At 53.1% G+C, this 25,208-nt stretch overlaps 7 protein-coding genes across 7 annotated transcripts; 3 read left to right on the forward strand and 4 right to left on the reverse strand.

Moving 5' to 3' along the window:
• Nucleotides 1-226: 226 nt before the first annotated feature.
• Nucleotides 227-1,894, reverse strand: JN550_002982 (uncharacterized protein; the record flags this gene model as incomplete). The annotated part of the gene is made up of 1 exon (XM_049314334.1): nt 227-1,894. The coding sequence occupies one exon, from the start codon at nt 1,892-1,894 to the stop codon at nt 227-229; it is 1,668 nt and encodes a 555-aa protein (XP_049174817.1).
• An 808-nt stretch (nt 1,895-2,702) lies between these two features.
• JN550_002983 (uncharacterized protein) lies at nt 2,703-3,881 on the reverse strand (the record flags this gene model as incomplete). Its single annotated transcript, XM_049314335.1, has 1 exon — nt 2,703-3,881. The coding sequence occupies one exon, from the start codon at nt 3,879-3,881 to the stop codon at nt 2,703-2,705; it is 1,179 nt and encodes a 392-aa protein (XP_049174818.1).
• A 2,443-nt stretch (nt 3,882-6,324) lies between these two features.
• On the reverse strand, nt 6,325-6,881 carry JN550_002984 (uncharacterized protein; the record flags this gene model as incomplete). Its single annotated transcript, XM_049314336.1, has 2 exons — nt 6,325-6,511; nt 6,697-6,881. The coding sequence occupies 2 exons, from the start codon at nt 6,879-6,881 to the stop codon at nt 6,325-6,327; spliced, it is 372 nt and encodes a 123-aa protein (XP_049174819.1).
• Nucleotides 6,882-7,081: 200 nt separating this feature from the next.
• JN550_002985 (uncharacterized protein) lies at nt 7,082-9,847 on the forward strand (the record flags this gene model as incomplete). The annotated part of the gene is made up of 2 exons (XM_049314337.1): nt 7,082-7,191; nt 7,255-9,847. 2 exons carry the CDS (start codon nt 7,082-7,084, stop codon nt 9,845-9,847), a joined length of 2,703 nt encoding a protein of 900 aa, XP_049174820.1.
• Nucleotides 9,848-10,529: 682 nt separating this feature from the next.
• On the reverse strand, nt 10,530-11,876 carry JN550_002986 (uncharacterized protein; the record flags this gene model as incomplete). The annotated part of the gene is made up of 2 exons (XM_049314341.1): nt 10,530-11,483; nt 11,544-11,876. 2 exons carry the CDS (start codon nt 11,874-11,876, stop codon nt 10,530-10,532), a joined length of 1,287 nt encoding a protein of 428 aa, XP_049174821.1.
• A 5,157-nt stretch (nt 11,877-17,033) lies between these two features.
• Nucleotides 17,034-17,609, forward strand: JN550_002987 (uncharacterized protein; the record flags this gene model as incomplete). The annotated part of the gene is made up of 1 exon (XM_049314342.1): nt 17,034-17,609. The coding sequence occupies one exon, from the start codon at nt 17,034-17,036 to the stop codon at nt 17,607-17,609; it is 576 nt and encodes a 191-aa protein (XP_049174822.1).
• A 5,843-nt stretch (nt 17,610-23,452) lies between these two features.
• JN550_002988 (uncharacterized protein) lies at nt 23,453-25,050 on the forward strand (the record flags this gene model as incomplete). Its single annotated transcript, XM_049314343.1, has 2 exons — nt 23,453-23,830; nt 23,887-25,050. The coding sequence occupies 2 exons, from the start codon at nt 23,453-23,455 to the stop codon at nt 25,048-25,050; spliced, it is 1,542 nt and encodes a 513-aa protein (XP_049174823.1).
• Between the last annotated feature and the right edge of the window lie 158 nt (nt 25,051-25,208).

Here is a 25,208-nt window from a genome sequence, read left to right on the forward strand (position 1 = left end):
GCGCGCATGCACTTTCATTTCACCGCTTCTATTGAGGCGGTCTCTCTGTATACACTGTTATGCTACACGATCCAGGTTATACCGCGCAATCCTGAATGCCAGAGTCTCTGGAAACATCCTAGAGGCTCAGGTTACCTGCGCGGGCCACTCGAGGGTATCTGTCCAATGCCCTTATGCTATTGGATTTTAATTCTCACTTCTCCAAAATCAAAATTCTTATCATTATTCAGCCCTCGTCTACGGCCAAATCGGGATCCACCGCCGTGCCTAGATCTCTGTCTTCCAGGAACGTCCTGCCGAGAAGGTCGTCCGGGAGGTAGTCCTGGCGGACCTTGCCGTCCTTGTAGTTTGGGTTGTATTTGTACTCGGCTCCATAGCCCAATTCCCTCATCAGCCGCGTGGGCGCGTTTCTCAAGTGGATTGGCACTGGGAGTCCTGCGACACCTGGCTCTTTCAGGGCCGCGTAGGCGTTGTTCAGGCCCCTGTAGGCCCTTGTGCTCTTGGGGGCCAGAGACAGCGCCACGGCGCAGTGCGCGAGAGGTATTCGCGCTTCCGGCATGCCGATCTGCTGTGTAGCTGTGTATGTTGCTGTGGCTAGCGGGAGTAGAGTGTTGTCTGCGAGCCCGACATCCTCAGATGCGATGACCACCATGCGACGAGCCACGAAGAGCGGGTCTTCACCAGACTGCAGCATGCGTGCCAGGTAGTATAGCGCTGCGTCGGCATCTGAGCCGCGGACAGACTTGTGAAAGGCCGAGATGGTGTCGTAGTGTTGGTCGCCTGCCCGGTCATAGACCAAAGTCTTGGTCAACGCAGCTTTGATGCCGTCTTTCGTTATGTCGTCCCGGTTAGATAGGGATATGGCCAGCTCGAGAAGGTTGAGCGCCGTCCGGGCGTCTCCGTCGGCGAAATTGGCCAAGTATGTGAGGAGTTCTGCGTCTAGCAGATTTGAAGGGGTGTTTGGAGACTCGGACTGCACGAGCTGCAGGGCCCGTTGGAGAATATTGTTGATATCCTCTGTGGTGAGCTTCTGTAGAGTGAATGTGCGACAGCGCGATAAGAGTGCAGAAACGACCTTGAAGCTCGGGTTCTCGGTGGTTGCTCCGATCAATGTGATGGTGCCTGCTTCTACGGGTTTCAGGAAGACATCTTGCTGAGACTTGCTGAAGCGATGTATCTCGTCGCAAAAGATGATGGTCTTGCGCCCCGTGAGCTTTAACTCGTTTTCCGCCTCGGCAAATATTTTTTTGCACTCAGCGACGCCCGAGCTCGTCGCATTCAGCTCGATGAAGCGAGAGCCCACCATCTGAGCGATACATCGCGCAATGGTCGTCTTGCCGGTCCCCGAGCCTCCCCATAGTATCATGGACGGCATGGACTCCGACTCGATCAGCGACCGCAAGACGCCATGCGGTCCGACCAGATCCTGCCCGTACACGTCGCCGAAATTCTTGGGCCGCATACGCTCCGCCAGCGGTGCCGCCTTGTTCGTCTTGGTGCGCTTGATGACCCTTGCCTCCTCGGCCGGCGTTACGCTCACCGACCGCCCGTTGACATCCATCATGGGCGAGTCTTCACCCTGGCCGGGGCCCTCATCGAATGATCGCTTCATGGCGCCGTTGAGCTTGACGGCCGCGGTGCCGTTCACCATCGGTGTAAGCACCTTGGACGAGGTGGCCTGCTTCTTGGAAGAGGGAGTCTGGAAAAAGCTCGAGGCCGGCCGTTTTTGGGAGGCGAAGAAGCCATTCTGGGTCGAGGGCGCCGGGGCGGCGGGCGAGGAGGAGACGGGCGGGGCCGCCGAGGTGTCAATGATGAAGTCGTTGCATTGTGAATCGAGGTGGGCGTTGATGTTCACCGACTGCACCTGTCTGCTACAGATGGGGCACTCGACCATGTTGGCATTGGCAGCGGGCTTTCATTCGGCGAGGCAGGAGGCATAGATATTTGCTGCGTATCTGGCGTGGCTAGGAAGGACAGCAAGCATAAATTGCTGTGGTCGCTGATGCTCATGCGAATGTCAAGATAAAAAAAAAAATCTATGGATGCAGGACGCGGTTCTGGCGGAGCTTGAGTACGCGCCGCGGCCGATTCCAATTAACGGGGATCAACTGCCGGCCGGGTGCTGGCGTCATGGGGGTTAGTTAGTGTGGTCCTGTCTGATTCGCTGAGGCACAACAGTTCTATACTGCAGTACAACAAGCCATCCATGTCAATCTATTGCGCTTCAATATTCTCACTTTGAAATAGCTTGTTATCAGGAGGTAATCTTTCCAAGTTCGTAACAACTTGACCCGGCGTGGGTGGATGTTAAAACAGTAGACTACAAACATGGTGCTACGCTGTTTCTTGGGGTATGGATAGAACACTTACTTACACACACGCATATAAATATATATATATATATACAAGTTTTACCCACACATTGTCTAAATTGCGTATTGTGACTTGACTAATACGTTACACAAGCTGTGCGGCTTCTCCGTTCCGTGGACTGTCTACCCGGGTTTGCACGCCTCGACGCATTCGAACCATTCAGCAAGTCGATGCGGATAACCTCAGTATATACTCCTAGTAATGATTATAGCACATCGAAGTGGCGCGAAAAGCCCAACACATCATGTGGCTTGATAGCTACGGGTATCGCTTGATGTAGGACATCTACTCAACACAGCTCTTTTGTCTTTTCTCCCTCCCCCACGCTCTCACCTGCGTCCTCTCTTGGCTGGCGGCGCTGCTTCGACGTCACTGTCCTCGTCCTCTCCCAGCGACTCGATGTCAGAGTGGTTAACTTCATTCTCATCCAGGGGCTCTTCCGCTCCAACCAACTCCTCGTCGTCATCATCCTCGCTGTAGTCGTCGTCGTCTTCCGAAGCTTCGTCGTCGATGAAGCCATTCGTGGCCGGCAAGTCCTCGTCGTCGAGATCCATGTCGCCATTGGCCATCTCGGCATCGCTCTCTTCTCCCTCCACGTAGACAATGCCTTCCTCCCCGTCGCCATCCGAGTCCGAGTCCGAGTCTCCGTGATGTTGCATACTCCGCCGCAGCTGCATCTGAGCCTCCAGCATGTCCAGCTTGCCCTTCAGCGCCAAGAGCGAGCCCAAGCCCCTTGAGCGCTCCTCCAACACTCGGTTTAATTCGCTCAGCTTCTTCACCAGGCCGGGCTGTGTCGCGAGCGCGCCACCATGAGCGACCAAGGTCCATTGCACCCATGTCATGAGGCTGCCAGCCCTGCCGGGCCGTCTGTGCATCCGCGAAGCCAGCTTGGTGAGCAGGGTTCCTGCTAGAGAGGAGTCTAGACGTTGGATCGTGTTGCGGATGGTTGTGAAATCGGTCGTGTGGAGACAGGATTCAAGCAGGTCGGCGTCGTCAGTCCGAAGAGCTTGGGAGAGTACAGTGCCGAGAGATGCGAGGCTCGGAGGGGCTAATTGCCTGCCAGGCGCAGTCAGTGCGGACGGCTGTTGCGCCGAGAGGGCCGAGGGGACATCGATGGTCTCGTTTGCGCGGACGAGATCACCAAAGGTGGGGGCTGCAAGTTCTTGGTCCGACTCGGCGCCATCGCCGTCGTTCTGAGGCGCATCGGGCGAGGCCATGTCTGTGTCAAGACCGCCATTGCCGGCCGGTTTGGAGCTGGCGTCTTTTGGCTTGTGTGCTTTTTGGGCTCCAGCGGTGTCTTCGCCATCGGAGAGCTCGTATTCGCTGCTGGCGGCGTCGCTGGAGATTTCTATCACGTCCTCGGCGACACCATTGGCATCCGACTTGAGGGCGTCGATGCCAGAGACGGCCGTATCGGCTTCATTGACGTTCGCCTTGAGCGTCTGTTTTGCGCTCTGTCTGACCAGGGGTTGGGCGATCTTGGCCGGCGCCTTTCGCTTAGGCGCCATCGTATGTATGAGGGTACCGAGGAGGGTACGTGGGGTGGTAGGTGGGATTGTGTCGTGCGAATAGACGTTGGGATCCGCCGAGAAGATGTGCAAGGCCTGGTTGCAATCCAATGGGAACAGAGCAGGACCGCGAGACCTGGCGGCGCAAATATGTCAGTCGGGACCGATGCCGTGCGCAATGGCTGTTGGGTCGCTGCTTTGCTAATTCGGCTCGACTGGGCCAAAATATCACGGTCTGCAATGCACCTGGAATTTTTTTCTGGTCCAGAGCATCAACGCAGCACAGGCCTGGGGAACTTTTCTAACTGATAAGACATGGTTGTTCCGCGATAAGGCTCGCCCCACGCAGAGTTTTTCCGCCTGGACGGAGCCTGGCGCGCTACAGCGTCGTGCTGCATGAGAGTTAGTCCGAGCCAACTGGCTGGTGAGACTGGCAGCTGGAGCTGAGAAATGCCTAGTCATGAGCTACCTAGGTACACACACGCCATCCAGTCCAGGCTAGGCTTCCGACATTCACATCCTGGAACGCGATAACTTTGACTCCATGCTCACGATTCAACCAGTCGCATTCAAAGACGTCATTTACCAACCTCACATGTTCACAGACCACGCGCTCGCCAGAAACACATGTGCGCCTCCCTGAGCCTCACCACTTGGAAGAGAACAGTGTTGTCGCGGTGAAGTCTATTTCGCGTCGTCTTTTCAAGCACGTTGCCGTGGCTGTGGTTTTCTTTACCCCCCCTGGATGAGCCACGCGAGGGTCAATGGCTGGCCGTGCCTTGCCTTGCCTTCGCTTGGCTTGTTGCTGTGAAAAGACGCGGCTGGGATTCGACTTGGCTGGTGCACCCGCTGTCCTGCAATAGCGAGGGTGAGGACACGAGGAAAGCGACATCTCGAGCTACACCACCGTCCTCCGGCTGGCGCAGGTTTGTAGGCTGCAGCCTGGCCTGGCCTGGGATGGCATGGCACACAGCAAACACGCATGCGACGCGGCCAGACTTGAATAGATAGATGGATGGATGGCACGAGGCATAGAAAGACTAAGAGAGCACTATATTATTTGTGATGCTGCCCTGCCAGCCTACCAAAAGTCGAGCTTCGTGGCGCCAGTCCCAATCGGGCCAGTCTCCCTCACTCTCTCCAGCCCAGCCCGTCCGTGTCGTGCAGTCGTCTCTGCCTGCCTTGCCTAACTACCAGCCTGCCTGTGTTGCGTCCAGGTGTGTATGTGTGTGTGTGTGTCTGTGTGTGTGGTGCAGCACTGGACCACTGGTGCGTGTCCCCCATCCGCGCCGTCGGGTGATCCCTGTCGGCCTTCCCACACCCACCCTTGTCTCAAAGCGCCCCGCCGCCAGGCGTCTTTGAGCGATCCCATTGGCCATTGAGCCCTGGGTTGCAACCACTCACAACGGTGGCGTCGAGGTCATCCTTGTCGCCAGAAAAAAAGGCTCTGAGGTGAAGGGGCTCTGGGGCTCTGATTTGCCCGGCGCGGTCTGGCGCGCTTTTTTACAAATAAGAAGTCGCGACGTCTGTTCCGCCCGATTTTCAATCGAGACCTTGCGCTCTCTTCCTGACTTTTTTTATTCCTTCGCCTCGTCATTTTGTCTCTCCCTCCCCAAAACCTCTCCCACCAACCACCCCCTCCCCTCCTCCCAAAAACCCCGACATCACCGACCGCCCGCAAATCTCGGCCAGAAACAAAACTTTTCTCCTGGACTGGCCACACACACACAAGTACCTAGGTACCTTTCCCCCCCAGTCCAGGCCCTTATTCTTTTTTTCTTTTTTTCTGCGACTCGACTTGGGAGCCCATTTTTAATTCCAGTCGTCTCTCAAGCCCGCGCAAGCACAGCCACCGCCGTGCATCTGTCCTTTTCGAGATTAATTCCCGCCATCCTTCGCCCAAACAGGCATTTTGTTCACCCATCACTGCGCGCACTCGCCCCGTTAAACACCATCGTGACACCTGCTGCCACCGGTCGCGCATCACCCCCCAAACCAGCACCATCATCATCATCACCACACCTACTACTTCTTGTTTGGTCGGATCCGCTTCACTGCGCCAAGCACGCGCATCAACACCTGCATCCTGGTGTCCCAATCGCATTTCTGCAAACGCGCATCGTCACCACGCTTTTCTCTTCTCTTGCGCATCTGCTGAGTACTCCACGCGCTGCACTTGGTCGCGCCGGGTTTCACGACCTCGAAAAGGTAAATATACATACTTTTCTTGTGTCGCATTCTGTTTTCCTCTCGTCTGCACTTCCCCGATCCTACATCCGGGCGAGGCGTGCACTCGCGCGCAGTATCGCCATACTCCCCCCAACTCGTCGTCGCATGCGCCCTGCGCCCTGCGCCCTCCGCCCATGTGTGCAGAGGAAGGAAGGAAGCGTCGCGTTCGTCCTCGATGCTCCCCAGCAAGCGCAAACAGCGGCCTGGAGCTGTCCTAGCCCCAGCCGGCGGCGGCGCAAGCTTGGAGGCCAACACCGGCAGTCCAGCCCCGTCCTGAGGACCCACGCCAGCCCGTCTGCCGACCGCAATCTTGGGAGGAGTGCTCCCATTCGCCAGCACGCCGCCAGACCACCGCCCATGTCGTCGATCGCGCACCGACCAGCTCTTCCCCAGTCTCGACCCTAGCTCTTAATTTCGCGATAAGAGCATGGTGCAGATTTTAAGCCGGGCGGGATGTCGACCAGTCAAATAAATAGGTTGGCTCTTGTCTCGCGCTTTCTGCACCGAGACACGTCCCCTTGCGACCCGAAGCTCCAGAGCTCGAGCTTTCCCCCCCCAGCCTCCCTCCCATTGGCCAACCACCGACCAGACTGTCGCATTTCCGCAAGGCTGGCAGGAGCGCAATTCCACGGCAGCATCCATTTCGACCTCGTCCTTGTCGCCATCATCGTCGCCGTCGCTCACATCAGCGTCACAGTAGTCAGTACATCTCGGCGTCGCTTTTTTTCTTGGATCCTGGTCGCCTGTCCCCAGCGACCACTGGATCGACATTGCGCAAGCGCGTCGCCTTCCTCTGCATTTGACTCGCATCTTTATATGTTGTTGCATTTCATCTGCATGTCAAAAGAAGACCAGAAATACTAACGCCGTCCAATAGCCACAGGCACACCCTGCATGTCGAGCCGCCTTGCTTGCGTCTAAGCAGTAGCCTCGGTGCACTTTCTCGCCTATAGGTCGAGTGAATGGCAGTAATGGCAACGGAGCAGCCGCAGAGTACACCTGCAGACCTGAAGGTCGGCGGTGTCGCGCCTGAGAAGGACAAGATGGCTGTCGATGAACCTGCCGCAGAGACGGTCAACGGGTGAGTAGCCTTGCTCTCTATCTTGCATCTGCCTGTCGGTTGGCTAAACGCAACTCGCTTCAGGCACAACATGTCAGATGATGCTCCCATCACCAACGGAAAGTCGCCGTCGCCCGATCCTGCGTTGAATCAGCAAGCGTTTGCGGCAAATGGCGCTCTTTCCGCACAGTCGCCGCCGCCGAAGCCTGCCACGGAGGACACCGAGATGGCCGACGTCAACGGAGTCAAGGAACCCGAGTCAAACGTAGAGCAAAAGTCGGAACAAGCGAAAGATGCGAGTGAGGTGCAGGCACCAGCAAGCCCACCGAAATCAGTCACGCCAAAACCCCCGGCAGTCGACGAATCTATGGAGATTGACACATCCACTGACAGGCCCGATGTGTCGTCCAGCGCAGAGCACGCCGAGAGCACACAAGACACATCTGCACTTGGCGACAGCGCTGTCGTCGCTTCGCCGCAGGAGCTGAGCCAGCCAGCCGACATCTCTTCAAAGCTCGATGGTCAGTCGCCTCCTGTCGAGTCGCAGCCGGATGTTCCCATGTCAGACCGTGCAGCCTCCCCGACTAAGGTGTCTAGAGAGCGCGACGACGATGCGACAGAAGAGCCATCGGCGAAGAGAACAAAGCTGGAGTCGGAGGATGATGCAAAATCAGAGGCACAAGCTGAAAAGGCGGGGGATAGTATCGGCGTCGCTTCGGGACTCTCACCAGCACCAGCAGGCTCGGTAAATGAGCACGCCGATGATGTACCGGATGATCAAGTCGTCAATTCTTTCCAGAGCAGGGAAGTCCGAAAAGAGCTGGCGCGGGTGAAGAAGACAAAGAACGGTATGAATTTCCGTGCCTCGGTTGAAAAATTGTGGCCGGCTATTTGGGAGAACTATAAGGCGGTCATTATCAACCCCGTTGACTTGTCCTTGTTCGAAGCAAAGTTCCGCGACGGAAAGTACACAACCTTTGGCGAGTTCAAGGCTGATCTGGAGCTACTCTACAACAACTCGATGAAGTTCAATGGCCCTGAAAATGTGGTTACTGTAGCAGCGTCTCGTGTACGAAGCGATCTCTTGGGCAAGCTGAGCGAGATCTCCAAATTGCAGGAGCCAGCCAAGCTTGAGAAGGGCAAGGCGCAGCCGACTCGTCATACTGAGCCCCGGGCTGCTACCCACCCCCGGCGCCCTTCCGAGTCGCAACCACGCGTAACCGCTTCGAGTCCGAAACCGAAGCCTGAAGTTGTTGCGGCCGCCTCGGTCACGTCTACTCCCGTGACCTCGTCAGCACCCGCATTTGCGCTTCCGCCAAACGGAGTACCGCAGATTCGGCGCGACTCCACACGTGACGATGGCAATAGGCCCAAGCGTCCCATCAAGGCCCCGCCGAACCGTGACCCGGACTACTCGCAAAACGCTCGCAAGAAGAAGCTGGAGCCGGAGATGAAATTCTACGCTGAGATCCTGACCGAGATAAAGAAACCAAAATACTGGGCACAGAATCAGTGGTTTATGGAACCTGTCGACCCTGTGGCACTCAACATCCCAACTTATTTTAGCGTTGTCAAGAAGCCTATGGACTTGAAGACTATCACCGACAAACTCGACAGCGGAGAGTATCGCAACGGCAAGGAGATCGAGAAGGACGTGAAGCAGATCGTCCTCAACTCTGAACTCTTCAACGGTGAAGGAGCGGTCACCGCACAGGCTCGGGATCTCGAGAACGTCTTCAAGGAGAAGCTTGCCGATAAGGAGACATGGATGGCGCGCAACTATCCTCCACAGGCACGATCAGTAACAACTTCAGTACACAGTCCCGAGGCTAGTGACCAGGAGTCTGATGTGGAAACCGATGCTGAAGCCGACGCCAACTCGGAGTCCATCCGCAACGTGACATCTAGGCTCACCGAGGAGCAAGAGAAGCTCAACAACATGATCTTTGGGGCTAAGAGTCCGGATAAAACCATGGTTGAGATACAGCAGAATGTTGTGAATATGCTGCAGCTGAAACTGGTCGACGAGAAGTGCAAAGCTGGTACCACCAAGAAAGCCAAGCCCTCCAAGAAGGCCTCAGCAAAGGCAAAGTCCAAGCCTTCAACATCCACGGGAGGGGCCAGCAGTAAGAAGGGGGCCAGTGGTGCTGCTGCACCGTCGAGTAAGAATCGACCGGCGACTAATAAGAAGTCCTCGAGTAAGAAGAAGACGATTGGCCAGCTAGAGAAAACCGTCATCACCGATGGTATCTCTGAGCTCGATGGGCCCACACTCGACAAGGCCGTGGACATTATCAAGAAGGACACACACCAAAAGGAAGATGACGACGGTCAGCTCGAGCTCGATATCGAAGTGCTCTCGCAAGATGCGTTGCTCAAGCTGTTTGAGTTGATCAACAGAGCCTACCCCAACATCTACGAGGGCGTGGCGAGGCGACCCGAGTACAGCAATCGTACCGAGCCAACGGAGCACACTTCGAAATCATCCGGAATTGCCAAGCCGAAGAAGAACAAGCCCATGAACAAACATGAACAGGAACGCAACATTGAAAAGTTGCGAGAACTTAAGGCTCAGTTCCAGCGCCAGGGTAGCGGAAGTCAAGAACCCGTACCCGAGGAGGATGAGCAGCGTGCAGGTAACTCGAGCGAGGAGGAAAGTGACTCCGAGGAAGAATAAGCTCCTAGGCTTATCCTAGATCCTCATTCGTTCTCCTTTTCAGCAGGCTCTTGCGTCCGTTCTTCACATCAATTCCTGGCCAAAACAACCTCATAGCATTTCGAGAACGGCATGATTGTGGCGTTGGGTTTCCAATACCTTTGTGGTTGAGACCCTCATGAGCACACGTACACGTGGCCGAAGCATGGATCGATCATGGCTACTACTGCCGGATGAGTATCGCCACAACTTCCGCAGGCTCAAGCCGCGGCCTTGGTATTAGTGCAATATATCGCGCGGGGCATCACGGTTTGTTAGTGGTTCTGTAGCATTGTCGAGGGAATGCGACGAGCAACGATGACTCTCGCAAGCGTCTGAAAGACGCTAGGTGTGGTGGGTGAGATGGAACTGAATGAAATGAAATATCTTCACTCCGATGTGCACTCGACTTGTGATCCTTGAATCGTTTGCTAACTCGCTTGAGCATGCATGTTCCCCTTAAGCAGTGCCACTCGTTTCAGGGGTTGCATCCAGAGCCTAAGATAGGTGGAGCCTTTGTCGAGGCAATTTAGCCCGTCGTAGCTATATTCTCAGTTGTAGAATGCATTTATTACATAGGTATATTGGGCCTACGTCGCTTGTGATATCCTACTTCCGACATAAGGGGTTACTTGATGTGGTGATGCCGACAAATGTCGTAGCCTCAACTATGGAATACGGCTATGCCCTGGGAATTCTTGCCCGCAACGCCTGTCAGTTGAAAATGCTGAACAAGTTTCGCTTCCTCTGCACCGCCTTTGACATCCACAACCGAAATAGCAGCACTAGTCGTCCCGTTGCCGGGCGAAAGGGCATACACAAAACTACCCGACGACGTCAGATCAATCAGCCCTGGGTCACCAGTGGCGGAGAGATCAACTTCCCCGAGGACGCTGGCGTTCTCTACACTCATCTCTACTAGACGGTTGATGCCCACGTCGGTCACGAACGCCGTCCCTGTAACGTCGTTCAGAGTCGCCCAGCAAGTGGCTTTCTGGTCCGCTAGGGTTCCCTTGCCCAGCACAGTGGCTTGCCCCTGTGAACCAGCTCCCAGGACAGCCGCGCCGAACGACGCATCCGTTGCAAAGATGCGGCTGCTGTTTCCAGCGCTGCCGTCGCCAGTGTCGGGCAGGGGTCTCGCGCCAAATAGGACCGCCGTCCCGGACGGGCTGGCCATCGACCCTTGGGCGGAGACCGAGACGCCGCAAGTACCGCCGTTCTGCCGCAGGACCGGAAAGCTCGCCAGAAAGCCGGTGTTGTTCTTGGCTGGGTCGCCCTTGACCGTCGCAAAGAGGGTGTCCTGCACGTCGTTGAAGAATACTTGGGAGACAGTGTTGGTCGGACCCACGGGCGGGTTGCTCTGGCCCAGGTCAAAGCCCCGGAGCGCGTCGAACTCCCCGATGCCGCCCTTGGCCGAGAACCGCGCGCACGACACGCCGGCGAGCGCCCCCGTGGTCCCGGCGCAGACCATACCGTGTTTGGCGGACGCCGCCACCGTGACGGGGAAGTCGCCGGGCAGGGCGGCCGGCCGGCCCATGGGTTTCAGGGACGTCGGGTCGGAGCGCGAGATGGCAAACATGCTGACCGTGTTGGACCCGGCATTCACGGCGAAGAGGTGCTGTTGTTGGGCGGGTCAGCCTCGGCCACTGAGCATTGCCCATCTCACTCTTCGACTTACATTTCCCGCTACTGTCAGCGCGGACTGGCTGAAAAGGGCATCTGGCACAGCAGGCTGGCCCGTTGAGCCGTCGATGCCATTGCTACCCGCACCACCTGTATCTGTACAGCTTCCTGCTGAGAGCGTCCCATCGGAGTTGATCTTCAGGGCTGCCACGGCGTTCTGGGCTTCGTTGGTCAGGAAGTATAGTGCATTGGCTGGGCTCTGGCTGCTGTTGCTCTTCTGTTGGGCTATACTCTTGCTCTCCTCGCCGCGAGGGAGACCGGCTGCCGGGCCAGCAGAGAGTATGAATGCCAATAGGAGACTAGAGGCAAGCCGTTTAGTTGAATACATAATGATAATTATTCGGTCTTCGTTAGAGCTCCGGGCTGTGAAATAAATGACAGGAATGATACAGCCCTGCTGTAGTATGATGCAGCGAGTGGCCCCTGGAACGAACGAAGCTAGTGGTGACCTTCTATTATATTAATTGCACGTATTCAATGCGGCAGTCGACGCATTTTATAAGTAACCCCTCCAACCAAGCCCTACTACTATTTGAGACCCTTCAGCTTTGTGCCGCAAACTGAGTAGGTCAACTATCATGAGAATGATTCCAAAGATTCTGTCTCACCAGTATGCACTTCGCACCCAAACTCGGGATCAAACTGGGGCAGAGTATGATATCCCTGTCATCATTCCCCCTGGTATTGCACTTTTCAGCTGGGTGCTAGCGTGTTAGTCTTGAGTTGTTCCTGAAGGATTGTCCCGGTATAAGGAGTGCAACCCTGTCAGCTGTCTCGGTGCGGGCTGCGATGAGGAATCATTCGAGACCAGAAGGCAGGGGGTGGGCAAGATCTGAAACGGGGCACTATAACCCCCACTTAAGCCACTTAATGTTTAAGTGTCACGGCACCACAGGTGAGATCGAGGCTGTGCTGCAAATCCTGTAGTATTGCAAAAAATCTAGAGCTGGGAGAGAAAAGAAAGAAGAGCTCTCTCCACAGCTGTGGCGTTTGCTATTTACAGGTGGGGTGGATCACCCCTCGTCCCCCACCACAACCACCACCTGCACTAGCCAGCCCGTAACATATTATATGCTTATATTGTACGCCGTTGTTCCTCGTATAATATACACTTCGCCCACTAACACTGTGCAGCTAATAACCATAGAGAAGGCAATCAAAGGCAGGTTAACGCGTGCGAAGTCCAATGATTTTATCGACACTTTTTGCCTTGCTAAATCCTCGCGCCAGCCGATACCTGCCAGTGATGCGCTGAACGTTAAAGAGAACGGTCCATAGTTGACACCGATTGCCATAGCGTATATAGCTGCCCAGAACGTCCTTTCAGAAATTGCAGTGCCATTGTTCAAATGTACAGCTTCCCATTGCTGGATGATTCGAGTGAGTAGAACGACAGCGCCAATATTAGTCCCTGAGAACTGGAGAAACCGAACAGTCAGTGGCCAGGGAGGAGACTAAGACACTTTCTCTACTTAGAATGAGAGCGAACTGGATTTAACTCACGTTGCAGAGAACAACAGAAACAAACCCCATCCCAGCTAAGGCGCCAACTGTCCCTGTTTTGTCTACCCATCCGCTCCAGGCTTGTGCAAAAACTGCAATCCAGCCTGTTGAGACAAGCGACTGGACCAAAATGAACGTGGGCAACGCGAAAGGAATGAGGGAAAAAGGCAGACGTGACATGATGTAAACAAAGGTCGGAAGACTATACCTAGTCCAGGATCTGGCTAATAGAAGTAACGACCAGGCTGTTGCTCTTGAAATCTCGCCACCGCGGAGATTAAACCCATATTTCACTTCCATAGCCTGCTTTGTTGTCTCCTCTCTGCAGGTTGCTTCGGTGCTCCCATTTGAGCGTGTAGAAGATATAGACTGAAGTTCAACTTTTTGGAGACTTTCTTGGGAATGGCATGGTGCTTGTGGTTGAGAATGTGAACTCCGTTCTCCAATATCTTGATCATATATAATAGATTCAGGGTCTTCGAGATTACCATCGTTGAGGTCAATGGAGGGTTCGATTTTAGGGGTTTCTTGGCTCATCGGTGGTCGAAGTGGAATGCTGATTCCAATTGCAGACCCTGGCTCCGAGATTGTCTTCTCCCCGGTACCATTCTGAGCCCTTATAACCGGGTCAATGTCTGGTGTCGTTTTTGAATTATAACTGTGAAACAGCCCTCCTTGAGAAATCATGCAGTCAAAAGATGATTCAAGCGACCTGCATTCGGAAGATAAATGACTGCTTAGGTCGTTTGAGGCAGCCATCTCTAGTCTCCGTGCGATCTGTTGTGTTTCGTGCCGGTGTAACCATCCAAACCCAAGGTTCCAGCAGAACATAATGAATGAAGCAGGGAGGGTCACCCAGAAAACAGGGATGTTAATATTCGCGGCGCTAAGCGCAAGAAGAACAACAAGGGAGCCGAATGCCAACGTGACGGCAAGCACAGATGTACCTTTGTCCAAGAAGGGGTTCAATATCCCTTCTAAGTTAGCCTTACGGCTTTGCTCATTATCATAGTGAGCATTGACCCCTACGCGACCTTGTGCATATGGGATGTTGGGATTGACCGGCTTCTGTGCTTTTACTTCTTCGCTCAGTTCATGGATTTCCAGACGAGAGGGAATAAATTTCTCTTCATTAAATACCACGTACATCAAAAAAGGGAAAAGGAGCAAAACCGTGACAAGAACCGGGACGACCATGTTAGCCGTATATTCAATAAAACTGATATTGAATGCTTGGGCAATGACGACATTGGTTGTGTTAGAAGAAACAAAGATAGCGGATGCGATGTTGGCCAGCGCGAACTGAGTGTGGATCCATGCTCGAGGATGTACAACGTTGCTCGATACTGTTGTTATATAGATAAGGACCAGCATACCCATTTGAATGACTGCATCATTCCCAAAGAAGCAGCCGAGCAGGAAAATGACGACATAAACCACGAGAAATAGCATATGACCGTTGTCGTATTTTCGTATCGCCTTGAAAGCCAAGAATTTGAGGAAACCTGAGGCATCAACTGAGTTGGTAATGTACCCAAGTGTAAACGCGTAAGCGACGATGTCAATAGGCGAAAGATTATCAACACCGATCGTTCCATCATAAATTTCTTGCCGACTAATTGCGCCGATAACAAGTAAGAACAAAACGGCCAGTAAAGGCACTGTGGTTGCGGATAAGGGGAACTCAAAGCGCAAGAAGGTCCTGGTTTCTCCTTTCTCTGGTCGATAGTGGCGCGACGGCATGATTTGAAGCCTTTCAGCTACGTCATAGATGACATATAAGAGTGGGCGATATATGTAGATCGGGATGTAAAGTGGGAATAGAACAACAAGATCTGGTGTCAGTTAGCTCACTGTTGCCGTTTTCAACGGCTGCTTTCACTAATGTATTAGGTAGACACACTGGCAAGAATGAAGACAACAAGGGTGACGACCGAGCGCCACTCTCCAATATCGCAAGCTTTGAGGTCGTTATTGTCAGTCATGGTGTCGGAAATGGGGACAGGTCACATTGGCAGCCCCCAATGGCGCCGCCGTGCCTGCGAACAAGCGTGCTCTTATAACAGCTTGGGTGATTTGATAAGGCGGCTTTATCTTTACTTGAATGAGCTGTTCCGTGGCGACCCTGTCGGCGCACAGCCAGGGTCAGCATTGCAGCAGCTGGTGACATCGCCACAGTCACAGCCTTCCTGCACATAAGAATTAAGACCCATTACTCGCTAGAAAGCTCTAGGCTTATCTTAGAGGCGTTGAGCGAGGACCTGCCGCCCAGCCAACAGTCATGCTTCAGCTGCCGATTTCAAATCATTGGGAAAGATTCTGGGTGTTGCGCCTCACTCGCGCAGTGCATGCAGGCTGCAGGACAGTCGCCTGGGTCTCCAGACAGCCAAGAGCGTCAGGTTACCAATCGGGCTTAAACCTTATAGTTGAATCCAAAAGCCCATTCAGGGCTTTAAATTGGGGAACTTCGCTCGTCTCAGCCCCAATTTTCGACAAGCTGAAATCCGAAGGCAAAGCCTTTGAATCGTGAACCGATGGATTTCTTGGAACGTTTCTTCGCGTACTTTGGAGTCTCGCAGATCTGTATACAAGTGTGCGACGAAGCTTCCACTGATGCATCAACCTGGGCATCTCATCGAGCAGCTATGTACGTCAAAGGTGCGCATAAATATCTGTCGCACCAAAATATACCTAATTAGGCGCTAGGCCAAGTGGAGTTTCATGGATCTTCATTTTGGCACTGCTAGCGCAGTGGTTATTTTGTGACAGTATCAAAGCCGTGCTATTCATCTCTAAGTTCAGATTTCCTTCTTTTCCTAGGTGGATATACTTCACATTGGCCAAAGATCTGCTCTAGTAAGTGCGAAACCAAGCTCCTGGGACACACCGGGTACTCAACATGAAGATCTAGGAATGGCACAACGCTCTTTCCGAGGGTATTCAACCCTTTTCTTGCCAGCGAGCCGAGTACTGGTTTGAAGAAGGCACCTTGGAAGGCCACTGACGCGAATACTGCTTTTCATTACCAGTCGTTTGCCGCCCAGCTACTTGGCGTTTTTGTCTTATAACCAAACCCATGTAGGACCTCTGCAGCCCTTTTCCCTTGATACTCCGCTGCTACAGGTAGCCCTGTTGAGGTTGAGTCAGCTTCCGCCGAAAATGGAGTGGTGGAGGCAAACATTGTCAATCTGCCTTGTGCAGGCAAACATGCTACAGCGCCAAGTCTCCGCTTTTAGATGGATACAACCTCGCGAAGCACAGGAAACTAATCAGTCGCAGCATTTTGACCTTTCGCCAAGAGTGAAGACATCATCGATACTTGGGGCCCTGGAAAACTGGTCGTGGAAATAGATAGTCCTCTGACGCTCAGTGTTCTTCTAGATGGTGGTATTATTTACCTGCGGCCGCCGAGGACAATACTCTTTTCCACTGGAGCCCGTCCGGTGCGGAACGATATAATATATGCAAGTCTTTCGATCCACGTAGATCACATTCTGGTTGGAGCCACGGTCTCTATAAATGCGAGATATTCTAGCAATGAAGACGAATGGTACATGAAATTATGTAGGTCCCTGAAGAATTTGAGACTTTGTCCACAATACTGGGTTCCAAAAGAGCGACAAATCGCGATGCAGACAGGAAATATTGTGCTTGTTCAGCCTAAAGTGACATGGTGGAAATGGCAAGCGCTTACACTGAAGCAACTCAAGCTTGCATCAGCGGATGAGTATCCGGTTGCGTTCCTCGAAGATCCCTGGGGTCTCTAAGTCAGCTTCTGTACGGGTTCGTCCAGACGGGTCGCCCTTCGAGTGAAGATAGCAGATCTGCTTCCCGTATTTGCCATGGCAGCTGTCGATAGAAAATATTGTTGTATCTGGAGTGAGCTGGAAACGACGAACGGGTCTTTGACTTCTTCAAGAAGGATGGGAAGAGCATAATAAATTCGCTCCTCACTCTTCTTGATGACCATGGTCAACACATCATGCAGCTGATCCGCCAGATATTGGGAATACTCCAGGGCATTGGGGTAGGCCGCGAGAGCAAACAACTTACAGTAGCCTGGCCGCATGAAATCGATCTGCAGAAGTGCTTCCAGATCCCGTGCCGAAGAGAGAGCTCGTGGGTTGGCTTTCTAGCCGACTTCGAAGACTGCGCCAAGTTTGCCTATATGGCGACAAGGTGTCTGGAAATAGACCGCATCAAGTGCAAGGGACCGAATACGCGTTGGCCAAAGGCTGTACCCCTGCTAGAGACAGCGGTATTCCGCTTCCAGGCCGTGCTGACCAGCCAGGCATCCACAACCGTTGCGCTGCAACATAAGGAGATGTACTATCTGAAAAAGATGGATAGGCTGTTTTATGTCAAAGCACAGCGACCGGTTGTCCCAACTGGAACCATGGAGCTGGTGGTGTGGCCCAGCATCAGTCCACAGAACATACAGACAAGAGTTGTGTCGCTGCTCCGTGTTCGCAACGATTGGAAGCAACGCGAACCTCGAGAACGGACGGCCCTGGAGCTTGCATGGGCAGAGGAGGTTGACGTCTACACCCCTATTTAGCCTGGCTAATGCTTTATGGTCTTCGCCGTCATGGTTCTCATCTGTTTATGTTGTCTACCAGAAACGAGCAACTAAGGACGGGATGTTTCAACTCATACCCTCAGGGGGGTCTGCCCTGGAAATTTTGGTGAAGTTGATCAGACTGACAATAAAAGAGCTTTGACGGCTATCGAGAGCGTTGATGCCTGATTCTGGCCTTAACGTAGCCATTGGTATTTATGAAGGACCTGAATGGTTGCGTCAGGAAATGACCTAGATACGAGCAACCAAGCTCACGACTAAATTGCGTGTTCCTATTGGTCATCACAAGAACCATTCACTCTTGCGCCGAGTCCGCCTGAATATATTTACGCGGGATCGTCCGGCCCTCTTCCCACGTCTCTTGGTAAAACTCTTTTCCGCGCTCGCTGGGTTGAAGTTCGCTTAAATCTAGAACGAGAATTATCGATTTTAGCAAATGTTACCAACAACTGGGCTCCATCTGGTGAGCCAATCAGTGACTACTGTTCATCCGCAAATGGCATTGTTCATGGCACGAGTTAGCACGAACCTTAACTGTACGAGTAGATTGATTTACAAATAGCGTCGACATCTCAATATATGCAGGCATGGATGCACGCATATCATAAGGCATGAGATTAGCAGGCGGCTGAGGGTTTTCAAGGCCGGCGAAGTCCGGTCCGGAAACAACGGTCCAGCTCCATTCTCTGCCAGGTAGCGGACGCCAAACCTCACGTAAATCAGCTTCTAAATCATGTCAACGTTACCTGTTGTTGCATAATGGACACGCTGCCATCGTTGTATTGTGTACTTAAGGTAATTGCAGCAGGACTACCGCGGCGGAGACTAGCCCTCGGATTGAGATCCGATGGTCGGCTCTGAGCCGCTTGCCGTAATTTTGATAAAATATATACTGAACAAGATAAAGAAGACTAATAGACATCACTGAAGCGCCCGATTTTTGAGAATCACGGTGGCCTGCAAGTTATGTTCAATTGATAAAACCCATTCAGCAATGGCAGTCGGATATTTTGCATCGGTTGAAAGGGTCCCAAACGACGCAATCTTCGCGCTCACAGCTCATTTCAATGATGACCCATTTCCACGGAAGGTCAACCTTGGACAAGGAGTTTACCGAGATGAGCAAGGCAAGCCATGGGTTTTGAATTCGGTATCTTTAGCTCGGCAGCGTCTTGCAGACAAAGGCCTGTTTCATGAATACTTTCCAATCCTCGGGTTATCGCAGTTCCAAAAAGCCACAGCAGGGCTCGGTCTTGGTCAGGAGGCAATGAAAAAGAGGGAACACCGCGTAAGTTTACCGTCGTACTTGAAACAAAGCCCACAGGCCTTACTCAAAGCCATAGATCGCCACTTGTCAAGCCCTTTCAGGGACGGGGTCTCTTCACCTGGCCGCACTGCTTTTGGCCCGGCGCAAGTTACCAGGACCCGAGATCTTCATACCTGATCCCACTTGGCCGGTACACACGCAACTCTTCTCAATAGCTGGCTTCAATTGTAGAAGCTTCCCATACATCGATGCAAGCAGTGGCGTAATGGATTTTGAATCCTACCTCAATACCTTGCGCGCGTTGGGGTGAGCATCTTGCAATCCGCGTCATGTACTCGTCGTACGACGTACTGTCAGGGTTTGCTTTGCACTTATACCATCTTGACTTGTCTTGTGTATTGACTTTATTCAACGTCTAAATTAGAGGTATCGCCCAGGTACCAGGTGAAAATGATGGAATAATTTGCCCACAAAGTTACACAACCTCTGACATGTATACCATCGCCTTTTGAGGTGCATCGCTACTGATGGTATAGCGATTCGGGTGACCCATCTGAGTCCGCGATGCGCTTCCGCACAAGTAAGTAGCTTCGGCGGTCGCTCCGCAAGGCTCCGCGAGGCGGGACGCGGCGACAGTATACTATGGGCCTACATTAACTTCGGGTCACCAGCGATTGGTCGCAGCGCAACCCCCTGCAACGCCTCTGCCCGCCTGTTCGGGTCACGAGCGAGCACCGTCGGTACGGCCAGCTCTAATTCGAGAACACATTTGCGCCCGGACTAAGTGAATCATGAACTGGACGAGTCCGTGTGTCCATCTGCTTGAAGCTTGCGCTACAGTAGCAGACCCCGGGCACCTCGGCAAACACTGCGGACGCTTCTTTACCGTCTATTCTCGTCTGTTTCCCGTTTGTCTGAAGTTGCAAGACAGCCACGTTGACTTGGTGTGAACGTAAGGCATTAATCCGGGTCCGCTAGGGTGTACTGCGTTGTTCGACTTCTGAAGTCGATGCTTTCTCACACTCAATGACATGAATTGCAGTTGAAAGAGCCTGGGTCAAAATATATGGCTCTTCTGGTATCTCGTCCGGTGCGTGTTCTGGTTATCTACGTTATCCGTTGTCAAAGTAACGAGGGCCGAAGCATAGTTGCAAAGTCATATTAAGCACGCATAGACGTGTTCGAGATTCATGAAAGCGAGCCTCCTTCAACATTCATGCCCATGCTATATTTGTACTCTATCTGATTGATTCAGTTTGTCACAGTGAGAAGGCGAACGTCATGGGTTTCAAGTTGAAATGTCTGTCAGAAACATCGTGCCCTGGTATTAATGATGAATGAGGTTGAAGAGGTAGTCCTCTGAGCCGTGGTTTTATTTCAAGGGCGAGTCAAGGATAACCTAGCTAATCTTGCAGGCGAATCGACAATAGACTGGGCACCAAAGGGCTAGCTATGCGGGTCTAAGAATATACCTCAAAGACCACACGTTCTTCCATATCTTATTGATGCGCTGGGTAGGCCAAACGGTTTATTCGTTGCAGTGTCCTTGCTGCATAGCTATACAATTATGAATGCTTGTCACCCGAAGCATCGGTGAATATTCTACTAGCAGATGAAACGACAACCGTATACCGTTCTAGAAGTACTCTGCCAAACACAAGCCTCTCCTCCTTGATACAGCTACACGCCGCATTGTAGAGCAATCGATGGTAAACAGAAACACTGGTTGACAGCGTCTGTCCATCTCGGATTGGATAACGCATGTCACCCCGACAAGACCGCGCATCATACACGTGTTTGTGGCAGACAGGAAGACTTAAATCATCGGGTTGAAGAAGTATTGCTGGAGAAAACTGTTAAGGACGATAGCGTAGGACAACCGGACTGCCGGCAAAACAAAGGAGCACTCTCGTCTGTGGAGCACGGGAAGACAGACAGCAGACTCGCAAGCAATGCTTCGATCTGGAATCTAATAAAAGTACTGCTGCTTTCTCATGAGATGTCCAAGGGTGACATACTATCTGTACGTAAGTACATAGTCTTCTGCGCGACCAGTACAATTAGAGTATATAGGTAGAACTATTTTCCTAATATCGATGTAAGACACCGCTTTCCTGTCAGTTGCCGTGCACCTTATTTCATGCCTGGTATAATTGCAAATTGGCGACTGGCGTAAACCATGAAATACTATCCTTCAAAGGTCAGATATACTAACGCTTGCCATGTGCGACGTGTAATGGTACTGTAGTCAGGTTAGTTGGCTGATGTCTAAACCCACCGGTGACAATATCTTAAACAAAAGGCTATGGCCACATTTAGGGCTTTTCAAATGTCTTGCAGGTATACGATCCCTTAGACGTACGAGGCACATATAATTGAGCCATTAAAAGGCTCCGCCATCATCGATGCATCGTTGCTACTGCCTACTGAGACGAATTACTGGATCATTGGCGCACGTTCGCGCCGAATAGAAAGGCGCACGCACAAACTTTGCGTGTTGACGAAACTAATTTCTTGACAAGCCTCAAAGGATGCAAAGTCGTGCTCCTTCTGGTCTCACGCGAGAGAGCCAAGCTCACTTGAGTTGTGGAACTCCAAGCGCCCCACGGCGATCGCTGGGCAGTAACTCAAGGCAGGCAACAGTAAAGAGTCTCATGGCTCACAAGGTTAAAGAGCCCGGCTTGGCTCTTTAACTGAGGCCAAGCGTTTCTCGACACTCAATCGCTACGTGTCGGCCAGATCTGCTGTAGGCGCCAGGGGGTTTCGCTAATCTGAGCGCTCTAGAAGAAAAAAAAAAAAAAAAAAAAAAAACTGTTTGTTCTGTGGAGTGTGCTCCGGATACTCGGCGGTTTTAATCTTAACTACACAGCTAGCCAAGAATGCGCATTGCCCCCGAATACGACAATCTGCAACCCGAGAGGTCTTGGCTTTGGGGACTCCGTTCAAAAGAATACCATAGTAGATACCAGACCAGATTGACAATGACTTGGTAGGAGATGAAGCAGGTGGTATCTTTCAAATTGACCGTGGCGGCGAAGACGGGTATCCGGCAATTGAGCGGATTGTTCCAGGTGTTGTTAGAGCCGACAACCAGCATGGAGGTAGAGAGTGCTGTCCAGCAGCCAGCAGCCCGCCCGGATTGCGGCTCGTCAGCCAGTGGTTTCACTTGCGGGACTGGGCGGGTGCACGACCGGGATCTTGGACAGATCGACACGCCAGCGGGGAGTTGTGCCCCTATCACAATTCGTCGTCATCATGCAGCCTTCAGGGTGGTCGCGTGCTTCACCGGCTGGGTGGATGGCCAAGGAAGAAATGCCAAATCCTTCGGAGGCCGAGTCCCGGGTCTCTTCAGCAATCCTACGAGTAGGTACAAGTAAGAGCAAACTAGTTAGTTACCTCAAGGCTGCCAATTGCACAGGCCGTGGCTGTTGCGTCTGGTGCGTGATAGCACTTCCCATGCAAGCTTGGATTTTGCTACAACCTTGAGCACACCTGCAGCTTAAGACCATCCCGCATCATGCAAAAAGCCCACCCCAATTGTTCGCTCGACCTTAGGCGTGGGACTACCGTCCTGGTAGGCTGTGAGGACGCGTGGATGTATCAAAATCGTCGTCAGTGGAAACGAGGCTGCTGCTGTCCCTCCCCACAACGGCTGATTGCGCAGTCGACCAGGCCTGGGTGGACGTAAAATCCACCACGCCGGTGCTTGCTTGACAGCTCGACTGGCGTGTTGCAGTGAAGCTCCTAGTTCCACCCGCTGACGACGAACTCCGGCACAACGCTCAATCGCTCCGTGAACCTTGCCAGAGCCTTCGTGGCCTGCCACCAAGCCCTGTCGAACCCTGCCTCTTCCACTCCGGGGTCTCGTGCACTAATGGCCGGAGGCCCAGAGGCCCCAGGGCTCCTGACAAGAAAGCTACGCACTCCCATTTCCCAGGCTCTGCCCAGGTGGTGGTGTGTGGAACCCGCCAAAATGAGCGCCAAAGGTGATAACTCTCCGCTATTCCCCATGCCATGTTTTCAATACTGATCCCCATTTCTTTCCTCTCCTGCATGCTGCCTGTGCCAGTTCTCTATTTTGTTTCCTATCGAACCTCCATCGGTGTTTCTGGTTTTCAATATCAAGTCTTCGGCCAATCTGTATAAATCCACGCTCGAGGCGATCAAACCCGAACGCTCGCGGCCTGTGACGTGAACAGCCAGCCGTTTCGGCACCTGGAAGCCCGTTGCTGGGCGCGCCGCAGATCCCAGTCCGCCACCCGTCTTGGCACCCGGCATCACGACGTATTATCGGACTCATCGGAGGAGCTCAATTCGTCGTGCTTTGCGGGTTTGCATTACTCCAGCAGCGCCATTTCTTCGATCGGCCGGCGTGTCTTCAAGCACCGCAATCGACGTGACTGGGACCAAAACCGACCTACGCGGAACATCGCCGTAGGAATCGATCCCGTACTACTCGGACGCCGGAGGTTGCATTGCTTCAAAGCACTGCGCGAGAACAGGATTTCAATCAACACGCCTTAGAGGGTTGGTACACGGCTGGAAGAAGTGCAACATGCTTGCAAAACACCATTTCCAGTCCTACCGGACCGAGGGCCTCATCGATGGGCTGGGCCTAAAGACGCTGTTCGCCTTTTTTTCCGCCAAAGCGATCCGCGGAGGGCCCCGACTACTACCCCAGCTCGCCATTTGTGTCGTCATTCTGATAATACTGACTCGACTCCTGCCAAATCACTTCACCGATATTGCGTTTGGGTCAAACTACACCAAGATGTTAAAGTGGAGGCCAAGTGCAGATAAACATGAAGATGGCAGTGCACCCGGAGGACTCAGGATAGTCGTTTTCGGCGGTGGTGACATTGCGAGTCCAAATAAGATGCCGGGAAACCCGGAGTTGCCGGACCAGTCGTGGACAGAGATCCTGTGCGAACAGGTAACGATGGCAAAACCTTCGAATGACCTGCACAAGCTGCTAACCTGTGATGCCAGTTGGAAACCTGCTCTTCCCACCTCTCGTACATGCCACAGACTGATATCCAGGGCGGATCCGTCATCTCAAAGGCTCTGTATGGGATGGCATTGGACAAGGTGGTTTCCTCACCAAACGCGAGCCAGGGGCCCGGGTACGACTATAGGTGGATGCAGGAGCAATACCCTGTTCCATCCCACCTGCCCGATCTCGAGGAGCAAGTCAATACTTTTCTCGCCACTCCTCCACCCAGCCACCCTCCAAAAGAGACGCTGTGGGTGTTCAATTTTGGCTACTGGGACATCTGGCGGATGGCGTCTCTCCCGAGTGAATTGGCTATGGATATGATTGAGGTTCAGGTGAACCACCTTTTCGAACAGATTGAACTACTATACCAGAAAGCTCGGTCGGAGGACTCAATTGCCTATTCTGACTGGTATAATGTTCTGGACGACTCGACTGCGCCAGACAGCGAGAACAGCACAGCCGTTTTCTTGGATGTCCCCGCCGAACCATTTCGCATCTTCATTGCGTCACCTTTCGACGTCTCACTGGCTCCGGGCTTTGAGACGCTCCGCTTCAAGCCGCCGCACCCGCACTCTCGAGCAGAAGAGATGCGCAACGCTGTGCGCCTCACTGACCGGTGGGAAAAGCTCACGACCGAGATGATCGATGCGTGGCTGGCGACACCTGACCCTGTTGTCAACGGTACTAGAAGCGAAGTAGCACTTCTGGAGAAGCGAGATGCATCCGGAAACGCCGTTCTGGTGCCGAACGCACGCCGTGAAGCAATCACGCATGACACACCCAAATACATCAGGGAATCCCTTGTGGATCGCCAACTCCGCAATGCCGAAATACAGGACAGCAACGGGCTGGGTACGAGACCTATCGACGAGGGATATCTTGACGTGTCAGAGCCATGCATGCCGCGCGATGTTCCTTCCAACACCACCACGGCTGCTCACCCCAAGAGAACGCTCTACAACCAGATGGTGGATGGCGTATGCTCTCTGCCGAACGAGCATCTCTTCTGGACCGAGTTCACCGTTGGCCAGCGAGCCGTCAACGACATCGGAAAATCGGCCGCAAGCCGCTTCAACTTGCATGTGCAGAGGGGAGTCCAGTGGTTGAAGAAGTGGCAAGAGCTGCCCCCATTGACTGCCCGAGAGTTTAGTGGTTGATAACTAGATTGCAAGATGGTAGTAGCCCAAAGCTCTCCCCATCCTTTCGGCCAGCCACCCAGCGCCGAGAAATCGACAGCGGCTAGCATCCTCAACGCCTGTGTGGGTGTGTAGGCTTGCAAAGGGCCAAATGCCGATTCGTGCCCCGCCGCTACATT

Source organism: Neoarthrinium moseri, assembly GCF_022829205.1.
Source record: "Neoarthrinium moseri strain CBS 164.80 chromosome Unknown scaffold7_Wmoseri_CBS_16480, whole genome shotgun sequence".
NCBI classification, from domain to species: domain Eukaryota; kingdom Fungi; phylum Ascomycota; class Sordariomycetes; order Amphisphaeriales; family Apiosporaceae; genus Neoarthrinium; species Neoarthrinium moseri.